General features: G+C 38.9%; 1 protein-coding gene and 1 long non-coding RNA gene across 5 annotated transcripts in view; one reads left to right on the plus strand and one right to left on the minus strand.

Annotated features, from left to right (window-relative positions):
- LOC140477161 (uncharacterized) overlaps window positions 1-12,781 on the plus strand; it is a 44,360-nt gene that overhangs the window by 26,778 nt on the left and 4,801 nt on the right. For both annotated transcript variants that reach the window (XR_011960660.1, XR_011960659.1), the window contains one exon: window positions 11,267-11,375. This is a non-coding gene — a long non-coding RNA (uncharacterized lncRNA). The remainder of the gene's footprint in view (window positions 1-11,266; window positions 11,376-12,781) is intronic.
- Window positions 239-12,781, minus strand: part of lypla1 (lysophospholipase 1) — an 88,685-nt gene continuing 76,142 nt past the window's right edge. For all 3 annotated transcript variants that reach the window (XM_072570547.1, XM_072570548.1, XM_072570549.1), the window contains exons 7-9: window positions 12,559-12,660; window positions 4,027-4,203; window positions 239-2,405 (exon numbers count right to left, since the gene is read on the minus strand). In XM_072570547.1, the coding sequence (XP_072426648.1) occupies window positions 2,352-2,405; window positions 4,027-4,203; window positions 12,559-12,660 (333 nt within the window). In that variant the 3' untranslated portion in view covers window positions 239-2,351. The remainder of the gene's footprint in view (window positions 2,406-4,026; window positions 4,204-12,558; window positions 12,661-12,781) is intronic.

Raw genomic sequence — 12,781 nt, forward strand, 5'->3', positions numbered from 1 at the left:
CCATATATGTTACACAGAGTTCAATTAAGGCAAAAGAGCAAATAAGATAAACAAATCTGAATAACAGAAATGAGCAACCCACTAACCATGATTGGGATTCAGGACAAACCCCTACACAAGCTCATCCTCATTAGATTTTGGTTTCCAAAAATGGAGTAATTTCAGACTGACAAAATTCTTCTGATGGAGAGTTACTTGATTAAGTGTAGAAAATCAAAACACACAATCCAGGAGTTAATTATAGTCTTGTATCAACAGGTGGTTTTATTTTTAAAATTCTTCATTCTGTGAAATTATTATATGCACCAAAAATGGTACACATTCATCGGAAATCTTGAGAAATGTACGTGAATCAAGTGTTATCAAGTGCCTCACAGTTTATTGTACAACAGGATTCATCTATCCATGAATTTAGTTAACAAAAGATTTTCACTTCAGTTTTAACCTGGGTATTAGGTACAGTTCATAGAATTATGAATACATTACCAAATAACTTTTCATACTGCACAAATCAACATTTTTTCAATTCTGACGCCATTTAAATATTCCAAAAAATTTTCTCACGTAGTCAAACAAAGTAAAAGGCAGAATATTCCCTCCCTGGGAGGTGGCAAAAAGGGGAAATAATTGGAGGAGTTGGTCCTGGATAGAAACTGACCCTTTTCTTGTGATCTCGCGAATTAAATTCTGGACAACTCTGGGAAAGTCCAAGGACAACCTTCTGATCCTGCCACCAATTAATACCCTTAAGTACACTCAACTTGCCACTTCCAGACTCAGGAAACCATGGACATGGGTGTGTGTTGTGAGAGTGTATGTGAGTGACAGACAGCGGCCTACCCTTGCTCCAACTATCTGTCCACCCATTCTGCACACATACACCCCTTGCCTTCTCCACCATGGGTCAAGGATCAGCAGACTTTGGGATCCAAAGTTATTGGTCTCTGATTGGCCAGTAATTTCAGTTAACACAGATTACCAGTGTCATTGCCTGTGATTCGCTGAAAAACTCACCATGCTCATTTGCTAATAAGCTGTGAACAATCTAATAAATTTTCACAGCAGTGGGAATGGTATTTTAAGTCACTTCAGATACTTGTCCCCATGCAGAGAAATGGGAAATTCCACCCATAATTTAGTTCTGAAATATTTCAACCTTGCATGTATATCACATTTATTTTGAAGAGGTGTTTTACCTGGTTTTCTATGGTAAATTAATACAATTTTTTGAAAAGCACAATTCCTGTACAAAAGCTGTTTTTTCCAAAAATAAATTAAACATTGTACCAATGATAATCACAAACTTAAATTTAGACACTTCTGTTAAATCATGTCACATTAGTTTGAGAATTGTGAAGCACGTTTGTATCTGAAAGTTGTTTGCAATCTTGGATTGTGGCACACAAACTGCATGTCACATCTAAATGAAATCAATACTAAGTTAGTTGGTTTAAAAATGTAATGCTTAAACATTAGGTAAATTTCACATCATACAAAAAGTAAATAAAAATACACTAGCGAATCCACCATTGCAACATTTGCACATGTCTAACTGGAATATGAAAGTTATCCCTGCACAGTTTTGTCCTTTAGATTTACGGAAATGTACACTTTCATTTGTTTCTTAAATTGATAACATTACTTAGTGTAATACAATGTATGTTAAAGAAGATGCAATCATCAAATGATAAAATGCTGCACTTGGTTTCATGCTTAACTTTGACAGCACCACTTTTCAACAGATCACTTAATGTTTTTCATAACGTTTTGTTTAGAAACTACTGTTGAAAAGTGTATTTAAGTGTACTGTTCTAAGATATATATTAAGATTCAACTACCACAATTTTGAAGTAAGCACCCTTAATTATCAATTATGACTTTTATTTGATTTTCTATATCAGTGTTTGCTATGTTCAGATTCCAGCTAATGACAATCTTTTTTGGGAGCGTGTAGTTTCTTGTACTTTTTTTTCAAATATTGTCACACCATTATCACAGTCAAGGCAAAAATAATCACAACGTGAACAAATGCAAAAGCAAACTATACTTGGGCACAGTAAAAGATTAGGGTGCTCAAACATCTGAACATGAGCAGCTTAAATGTTTCCAGCAATTACTGCAGTGTTAAGCATTTAGAAACTATAGCACGCAGCATCCATCTCATCGTAACATTCAAAAGTTTCCTTGTGAAAATTACAGAATGTAAATGTGAAAATTACAGTGTAAATAGTGAAAAAATGTGCAAGTATTAAAATGTATGACTGATATCTTTAAGAGTTAATGAAAAAGATTAGGGTCTATCATGATCAGATGCTGGTGCAGCTTCTTAGACCATCAGAAGCATTTTTCTATTAGTTGATTGGAGGTAGTTGCTTTTCAATGAATTGTTTGACGTCCATCATTTCCTGGTTATAAAACAAAAGGTTATTAAAATTGATGCATCATAAATAGGGGACAGACAGGGAGGACAGACAAGGCAGACAGACAGGTGAGAAAGAATGCTTAGAATACCTGCATTCAGAAAAGTGACATTTGGGTTTTATTAGGAATACCAGCAATAGATTTTTTTTTAGATTAGATTCCCTACAGTGTGGAAACCGGCCCTTCAGCCCAACAACTCCACACCGCCCTCCGAAGAGTAACTCACCCAGACCCATTTCCCTCTGACTAATGCACCTATGGGCAAGTTAACATGGCCAATTCAACTGAATTGAGGAAACCGGAGCACCCAGAGGAAACCCACGCAGACACAGGGAGAATGTGCAAACTCCAGACAGGCAGTCACCAGAGGCTGGAATCGAACCTGGGACCCTGATACTGTGAGGCAACAGTGCTAACCACTGAGCCACCGTTCCACCCACTGTGTTCTAGAAATCCATTCAACACAAACTATGAGCCATAAAAGGCAGCAAACAGTTGAATAGCTTCTTCACATCGAGATGAAGCTAAAATATCCCTGGAATTCTGGTGTGAACAAACTGCCCTAGCTCCCTGACTTGTACCATTCCTAGTTCAAGCAACCTTGTGAAGATAAACCCCTTTACAGAAACCCTGCAGCCAATTTGACAGAGCCATAGAGATGCACAGCATGGACACAGACCCTTTACCGACCAGATATCCTTTGTGTGCAAGTACTCATTGCCACAGACATATGAGTAAATATGATTAAGCTAATTAAGGATTCATTTAAGTATTAAAATGAATGAAGACTAATTTTCATTGGCAAGGCACTAGTAGTATCACCTGACTGTTAATCCAGAGACCCAGGTAACGACCTGGAGACTCCGTTTCAAATCCTACCATGGTAGATGGTGAAATTTGAATTCAATGAACATTTAGAATAAAGAGTCTAAATAATGACCATGAATCCATTGCCAACTGTTGGAAAAACTTCTGGTTCACTAATGTCATTCAGGGAATGAAACTGCCATCCTTACCTGGTCTAGCCTACATGTCACAGCAGACCCACAACAATGTGATTAACTCTTAACTGCCCTCTGATCTTGCCAGAAACACCCACATGTGAATGAATTTTTAAAAATGTATTTTTTTTAAAAATGCCATTAAAAATTATAGTTGCAAAGTACATTGCCTACCTATCCACAGATAGTACTGTATTATGATAGCCAACCCACGCCCAAGACTCTACCACTACTCTGGACCACAATTAATGTGGCACAGACTAAACAACAATTTGTAACCTTTCTAGCTCAACTTTTGTATCAAGTAGATAACATATTTAATCATTGAGCCATTGGGCTCTCACTTTGAGACATTAGGGTCAAATAAAGGGTAATAAATCAAAAAAAAGTACTCATTTCAATAAATGCCTTTAACACAGTTTCAAGTAGAAATTAACAAAAGCTCAATCCTGTCTTTTTAACAGCTAGAAGATCTTAGCACATTGGAATATTGTTCTTGTACATACAACCAGCAACAAATTCACTATATCCTATTAAACATTAAATGTTGACATTTTCAGGAATAGATTTTACTTCTAATATTTCAAGATATATAATTACTGACCTGGTGACAAGAACCATGCATCATTCCTTCGTAGGACTTGAAAATAACATTATCGGGATTGATGAGGGTTTTCAATTTTTCAGCAGTGAAAGCACCGAATGCTAGAGGCACAATAGGATCAGCTTCTCCGTGACACTGAAGAGCACGGATATCTTTGTTTGGACTGTTAGCAGCTGCCTTAGGGGAAAGAAAATTGCAACAACTTGTATGATCTGTCTCCATCCACAGCTTAATAGAAATAGCAATAAAAGAACATTAGAAGTTGTGCAACGAGATTTACAGAAATTAGTTTCAGAAAAACTTAATGCTACTCTTGTCTTCTTCAAATTAGACTTCTGTTGAGTAAAAGGAGTGCTTAATCTGATTATTAGTTGAAAACATTTAAATCTAATTTAACCTTTCTACAAGTGGAAGACAAAGAATCGAGGGCTCAAATTTGGAGTTATACAATAAAAAAAACTATAACAGCATTTTCCTTGGGTTAACGTTGACTATCTGCTACAGTGTAAAATTATTAGTATTCTCATTTCAAGTACACAAAATTCCAACACAGGTGAAGAAATCTCAGCAGAGGTTTGCCAAATTATTTAAAAAATGATAGCAAGGAACATGGTTTACACTAAGATTTTGCCTGCCAAGTCATTTGAAAAACAAAGGCCACAATTATTTACAACTACATATCAATATTGAAAAGTTTTAGGTAAAAAATGTCATTGACATTAGCAACATAAACTCCTTCAACTTCAAATATTCAAGATTAGTTAGGAGTATTACCTAGTCACTGGTTTATAAACCAAGCATGATGATTAATTGGATAGTATGGAAACATGCAAATTTTAAAATCAGAAACAGAAACAAAAGAAAAGAAAAAAGGATGTTATCCTCAAGAATACTCCCAAATAAATATACAACATTGTTGAAATCTAAACTTATCCAAAGGTGCAACAACATTGAAGCACAACCTCAGATGCATCATAGTTATTAAACGCTCTTCAGCTTAATATGTTGAAAAGATTCTGAAATATGTCGACAATGACACATTTCTAAATGAATAGGTTAAACATCAAGAATGATAAATTAGAAAAAGAGATTGTGAAATTTTCAAATATTAACCGGCATGGATACCCTTTTCTGAAGTAAACTTAATGTTGTGAATGTAAAATGTATATTGAAAATAGGTGCTTCCAATCTTAAAAGCATATATTGAATAAGTTGCAAGTCTGAAGAAGTGGTTATATTTTCCAAAACAAATTTTGCAATTTTCAAATTTGAAGGAAAACAGTTATTCCTTCTCTATTGCCAAACTTTCACTGCCAATAATATCTGCATCGAGATGTCAGTCATCTAACCAGAAATCTCAACTTCCTATACAGTAGAAGAATTATCATGTGCTCGATGGTTAAATAAAAAGGTGATAAATTGTATACAGCATGCTTAGCTGATATGTAAAAATATCAAACGTTCATTAGTTTTACTCAAAATAGCTATTTCACACTGCAGCAAATTACAAAATATTCATTATTCGAATAACTTACCAATAATAGAAATTGGCACAAGGAAAAGTAGGATTCAATTAAAGTGAAACAAAAACTACTCATAAACAAACTATTCCATACAGTTTCAAACAAGTTGAATAAAAGCAGTTAGTGTTCCCAGCACTCTTGTATAATGGATTGACTTCTCATTCTACATTCTGATGCACTAAAGCACATGCTGTGTTAGGTGCATTTCATTCTTCTTTAATAGTATTAAGATAATGAATAAAACTAGTTGCAATCTAATTTGTAGCATTTCATGAGATAGGAGACAAAGCAAAAGTATTATTTTTAATTTTATGTAATATTTAGCAATGTTTATTATTCAATTATCTTTATAATGGTGAAATAACATTACTTGCTACTATAATCTACAACAAAGTGGAAATTCTTGGAGTACAAACTTGTATAATTTCTGTTGTGACTATCTACAATACTCAGTCTCTTAAACACAAACAAGGGAGTCAGAGGTTATTTGGGATTGGCAGGAACGTAGAGTTGAGGTTACAATCAAATCAATTATGATCTATTGTTGATCTTATTAATTATTAAAATAAGACATTTCCTATTTTAAAATATGCCAACATTTATATTTGTATATAGAGTTATAGAGTCATAGAGATGTACAGCATGGAAACAGACCCTTCAGTCCGACTCGTCCATGGCGACCAGATATCCCAACCCAATCTAGTCCCACCTGCCAGCGCCCAGCCCATATCCCTCCAAACCCTTCCTATTCATTTTATTTTTAATTTATTCACAGGATGCGGGTGTCAGTGGCCAGGCCAGCCATTTTGTACCCATCCCCAACTTCATTAAGTGTCAACCAAATGCTGGAGATCTGGAGTGACATGTAGGCCAGACCAGATAAGGATGGCAGTTTCTTTCTCTAAAGTGAACCAGATGGGTTTGTCCTTATGATTGGCAACGGTTTCACTGTCATCATTCGATGAATTCCAGATATTTATTGAATTCAAATTCCACCAGCTGCCATAGCAGAATTCAAATTCTGCTCTCCAGAAATATTACCTGGGTCTCTGGATTAAGTGTGTAGCAATAATACCACAAGGCCATCACCTCCCATTTAACATAATGAAATGTACCTTGGTGCTTAACAGTGGCACTACATCAAAGTCAAATGACCAAAAGTTTGGTTAAAGAAGTAGGTTTTCACAAGTGTCTTAAAAGGAGGCAGGCAAGATAAAGAGGCAAAAGGAGTAGCAAGGGAACAAAAGAACCTAGAACCCAACTGAAGGCACAGCTGATTGGAATGCACAAAAAACCAGAACTAGAGGAGGGTGATATCTCAGAGTTCACAGAATCATATAGTACAGAAGAGACCCTTCAGCCCATCAAATTTGTACTACCAAAGAAACTACCTAAACTCATTCCAATGTTTCTGTACTAGACTGATAGGCACTTGAAATGTCATATCATTCAAGGCTATCCAAGTGCTTTTTAAAGGTTGTGAGGTTTCCCACCTCAACTACACACTCAGATCGTGAAGTCCAGAACCCATTACACTCTAGGTGAAAAAGGTTTTCCTTAAACCTCTTCTAAATCTCCTGCTTTTCATTTTAGATTTATGCCCCCTTATTACTGACCCTTCAACTAAGGGGAACAACTGTTTTCTACTCAAATTGTCCATACCCCTAAATCAGGTTCCTCCCCCACATTTTCTAATCCAGCCTTCCTTCTTTGCTGAAATGCTCCATTCCAAGTAGCATCCTGATGAATCTCCTTTGCACCTCCCCCAGTGCAATAATTTCCTTCTTATAGTGTGGTGACCAGAGTATTCTAGCTGTGGCTTAATAAGGTTCTGTAACATGACCTCTTTGCTCTTACAACCTATATCACGAGTAATAAAGGCAAGTGTATGCTTTCTTACCTGTCCTACCACCTCAGGGGCCTATGGGCAAGCACCCCAAGCTCTGTTCCTCCAAGATTGCTAGTGTCTTGTCATTCATTGAGTACTCGTTCCCTCTTCCAAAATGCATCACCTCACTTTGATCAAAGTTAAATTCCATCTGCCACTGATCTACTCATCTGACCATTGTTTACATCTTCCTGTAACCTAAAAACACCTTCTACAGAACCAAAAACAAAAATTGCTGGAAAAATTCAGCAGACCTGGCAGCACCTGCAGAGAGAAAGCAGGTTCAGGTTCAGTGATCCTTCTTCAGAACTGGTGGTAGCTAGGAAATGTTTGGTATTTATGTATAAGATGGAGTGGAGGGAGGTAGTAGGTATAAACAATAGGTGGAGATAGAGCCCAAAGAGAGAGAAAAACAATTGGACAGACTGAGGACTTGGGTAAAGGTCAGTCTGGGATTATGAATAGCTGCTAATGGGAACTATTACTAGCTGATAATTAGTTGTGAGCAGTTAACAGTCTATGTGATGACAAGGCGTGCGTGTGCGTGGGTTTGGGGTAAGGACAGCAGAGGTGGTGCTCAAGCCCTAGAACTGTTGAACTCAATAGTCCAGAAGTTCAATGAATTCCCAAGTGGAAAATGAAGTGCTGTTCTTCTAGCTTGTGCCACCCGCTGGAGCACAGCAGCAAGAGATGCTGGCCAGGGAACACTGTTGACGTGGCAGGCAACTGGAAGCTTCGGGTCTTTTTTTGTAGACAGAACGTAGGTGTTTTGCAAAGCAGTCACACAGTCTGTGCTTTGTTTCCTCAATGTAGAAGAGGCCACATTGTGAGCAGCAGGTAGGTAAACTAGACTGAGCAAAGTGAAGGTAAAGTGCACTGCTTCACCTGGAAGGTGTGTTTGGGGTCTTGAATGGTGAGAAGGGAGAAAGTAAAATAGGCAGGTGCTACACCTTCTGGAAAAGCTGCTGTGGGGGTGCTGGGAGTGGAGGAAGAGTAGAACAGGATGTCCCAGAGGAAACTATTCCTGTGCAAGGCTGGCTAGGGAGGGGAGGGGCATGTGTCTGGTGATAGCATCCTGCTGGAGGTAGCAGAAATAGTGGAGGATGGTGGGATGTCAGGTGAAGGCAAGGGGGACTCTTATCACTATTGTGGGAGGGAAGAGGGGGTGAAGGCTGAAGTACAGGTGATGGGTCAGACTGAGGACCCTGTCAATCCTGCTGCTAGGGACTCCTTGGTTAAGGAAGGGGGTAGACATTTCAGAGGCCCCCTTGTTGAAGTTGGCATCATCAGAACTAATGCGACAGAGGCAGAGGCAGAGTGCCTGGGAGAGTGGAAGATTCTTTACAGGAAGCAAGACCTGAGGATGTATAGTCAAGATAACCATGCAAGTCGATAGGTTTGTACTGGATATTGGTGGCCAGTCCATTCTCAGAAATTAAACCAGATGTTGAGGAAGGGAAGGGAGCAGTCAGACATGGATCAGATGAAGGTGAGAGCAGATGGAAATTGGAAGCGAAATAGACAAACTTTTCCAATTCCAAACGAGAGGGGGAAGTAGAACTAATGATGTAATCAGTATACGGGAGAGAAAGAGTTGTGGGTTGGGGCCAGAATAGGACTACAGCAAGGAATGTTCCATGCACCCCACAAAAAGACAAGCATAACTGAGACCTAGGTTGGTCCTAGACTTTTGACCTGAAGAAACTGAGAGGAGTTAAAAGAGTACTTGTTCAGAGTAAGGATGAGCTTGGCGAGGAAGAGTATTCTGGTAGATGGTGATGGTTCAGGTTAAATCAGGAAAAAGCAGACAGCCCTAAAATTATCTCCTGATGTGTGACTGATGTATAAAGGAATTGCTCAATCATGGTAAAGAGGAGGCAGCTGAAGCCTGCAAACTGGAAATTCTGAAAGTGATGCGTCTGAGGAATCACAGTTTTAACTCAGAAAGGGATGAAACAGGGGAAGAAAAATCAAGTCGAGGCAGGAAGAGATAAGTTCTGAGGCAGGAGCAGTCAGAAACAATAGGTCTGCCCAGGCAGTCCTGATTGCGGATTTTGGGAAGGTGATCAAAGTGTGGAGTTGAGGCAGTGAGCTTGGATGCAGATAGGAGGGGAGATCACCAGATGAACTGAGCTTACTGACCGTTGGAGGACACAGGAGGCTGGTGTTTCATGATTGAGTCATGGTTCAGGGAAGATAGGAGAAGAGCTGGCACTTAGTCTCTGCAATGCAGAGGATAGTACACCAGACACCTGCAGCACCACCCTTCATCCTCACCGTCAACCACGAGGCCAACCTGTCATCAGCAAACTTACTTATTATCCCTTGTTGGACATGACCCCCTATGACAAAGCCATACAGACTATCTCTGATGTCACCTTGCCCAGATGGAGATTAATTTTCTCCTTCACTACTTTTTCCAATAGCTTCCCTCCTAATGAGGTTAGATTCATTGGTCTATCTCTGCCATCCTTCTTGTAAAGTGGAGCCACATTAGTTGCACTCCAGCACCTTCTATAGCCAGAGATTATTTAAAATTTTGGGTCTGGCCCCAAATGAGTTACTCCCTTATCTCCCAATGCAGCCTGGGGTGCAACTCATTCAGACTTGGGGATTTGTCTACTTTTAAATCCAACATGAACTCCAAGATCACCTTATGTCAAACTGCTGATGAACTTCACAGTCCATCTTCAAATTCTGTATTTGCATCCTCTTTCTGGTAAATAAACCGATATGAAGTACTCATTTAACTCGACCAATGTCCTCTGCCTTCACACACAGATTGCCCCCTTGGTCCCTAACTGACCCTACTCTTTCCCTGGTTACTCTCTTGGATTTATTTGTAGAATAAATTTGAACTCCCTCTAACCTTGCTTGCCAGCATTTTCTCATGACTCCTGTCCTAATTGCTCCAGATGTCCTTGCACTTCCTATACTTCTCTAGGGCCTCTTATTTTGCTACCTTTGTATCCATTGTGTGTGTTTTAAAAAAACATCCCTTTTTTATATAGTCTTGAGCATTCCTAGACATTTATGGTTCTCTGGGCTTGTTACTCCTAAATTTAACCCTAAAGACAACATGGGGTGAAAGAGTAGCTCAGTGGTTAGCACTGTTGCCTCACTGCGCCAGGGACCTGGGTTCAATTCCACCCTTGGGTGACTGCGTGCACCCCATGCAAAGCCCTTTTCTGCACCTTCTTTTCCACACTCCTAACAGTGTGACTGCCACCTTTGTATTCCTAAGTTCTACCTACAAAGTCTCATTTGATGGCCCTTCCAAGAGATCATCCCTCCTTATTGCAGTAATGGATTCCATTAACTAATTATATGTGATACTACCCTCCACTTTACAACTGAGAAGGGTAACTTGACCCAAAGCATTAACACTGATTTCTCTCCACAGATGCTGCCAGACTTGCTGAACTTTTCTAGTAATTTCTATTTTTGTCTCCCCTAACCCACCTGAAGACTGTATAACTAGAACGTTAAAATTGCAATCATCACAGCTCTGTGTCAATCCATGTGCTTAACTCATCTGTCCTACTTTTAATACCCTTAATATTAAATAGAGGCCATCCAGCCTCACCTTACACCTATCAATAATAATAACTTTGAAATTAAGACATGGGGGGAGAATTCTAGTTGACCTCAAGTTTACAGAAGTTGAATATGGGAGATCACTTTGGTGTGCTTTGAAATTGTCAAGTTTGGATGACTGTTTTGGTAGATGAGCTGGGATGGGTGAAGTGAACCAATGTTATGCACGTGGAAGATTTTAGTTCTTTACAGTCAGCATATTGGACTTAAAACATTGTTTCCCTCTCTACAGATGCTGTCAGACCTGATGAGTTGCTCCAGCTGGGTTTCTAAGAGAAAGTGTGATCATGAAGTCAGAAGGTCATCCCAGAATCAAAACGTGACACCAACCTTGCAAACAGGTTGATTTAATCTTAAATTGCTGTTTGGATGAGGGTGGAGTCAGTACCAAGGAAACAAAATTTGTAGCAGGGACTGAAAACAATGCTTTTAATCTTCACAATATTTACATAGAAAACATATCTGGTCGTCCACTACTATATCAGATAAGCAACTTGATAATTTAGCAACAATAATTTAACTACATTCCCCCTAATTTTCCTTACTCCTGTGTGGACTTCTCAGGTTCATGTGCAGTGGTGGCTTCCGGAATCTGAAGTCAATGCATCAGCATGACACAGACTCTCTAAGCAGCAGGTCAACTGAAGAAACATTATTATCAAGGGAGATAGTGGTGAGGTGGAATTGGAGTCAGAGCACTTGTGAAAACTAACAGATTCAGATGAGATTGCCAAAAATGTAGCATATAGAAGAGAAATTGGACAGGATCAATGTTAAACCCTGGTGACACCAGAGGTAAAATTGAGGGAGTAGGAAAACAGGAGCGTCTGCTAACACCAACCATATGATAAATTATGACTGCACATGCTCACCTTGAACTTTAAAAACCGAACTTATTGTTTGAGCATTAAAATAAATTCTACTTCAAATTCTTTTCCTTCACTTACATTTTCTTTTCCATTTTATGGGTTTATTAGGTTTCTTTATTTCAACTGTGTTCAGAAATTTCTCTGTTACTTCATATGCTCCTGGACATCAGCAAAAGCAGCCAGAAAAAAAACATTGTAAGCGATTATCTGGCTATAGTTATATAAATAAGAAGGGAGCATCCAAGGAGCAGGTGAGTCGACATTTTGGACTTAAGCCCTTCATTATGTCTCCCGCTCTTCGAATGCTGCCTGACCTGCTGTGCGTTTCCAGCAGCACACCTTTTGACACTGATCGCCAGCATCTGCAGTCCTCACTTTCTCCTAGATAAGAAGGGAACCAAGTGAGAGTAGTCCTACTCAGCAGGGTGACAGTGAAAAGATGTTGGAAGAGGATGGTTATAGACACACCGAGAAGGACAGAAAGATAAGTTCTTGCTTATTTTCAACAAAGGAGACGTGCTGCTTCTGCAGTGCTAAATATTTCAAGAGTTCAAACTTCTACTTCGGGAGTATGTAGGGTTGAAGATTGCTTTCATTGCAACAACCTTTTGCTGCTTGTTGAATAATCTCATTGAACATCAATTATTAGTAGTACCTCTGGAAAAGAGTTCCGAAGTGGAAGCCAACAGCTAAGGCCAATTACTCCACCAAGTTTCTGATGTGTTGTCAGAGCAGTGTACAATGACAGAGCTCCTCCCTATGGAATAAATTACACCAAGAATTAAATCACCATTAAACCTGAAATATTTTCCAGCAGAAGCTGTTTTGCAATAGCATTTTCTACTTTCATTAAACAATGCTGGCAAACTATTACTTAG

The sequence above is a fragment of the Chiloscyllium punctatum genome, chromosome 5 (genome assembly GCF_047496795.1).
Source record: "Chiloscyllium punctatum isolate Juve2018m chromosome 5, sChiPun1.3, whole genome shotgun sequence".
Lineage (NCBI taxonomy): Eukaryota > Metazoa > Chordata > Chondrichthyes > Orectolobiformes > Hemiscylliidae > Chiloscyllium > Chiloscyllium punctatum.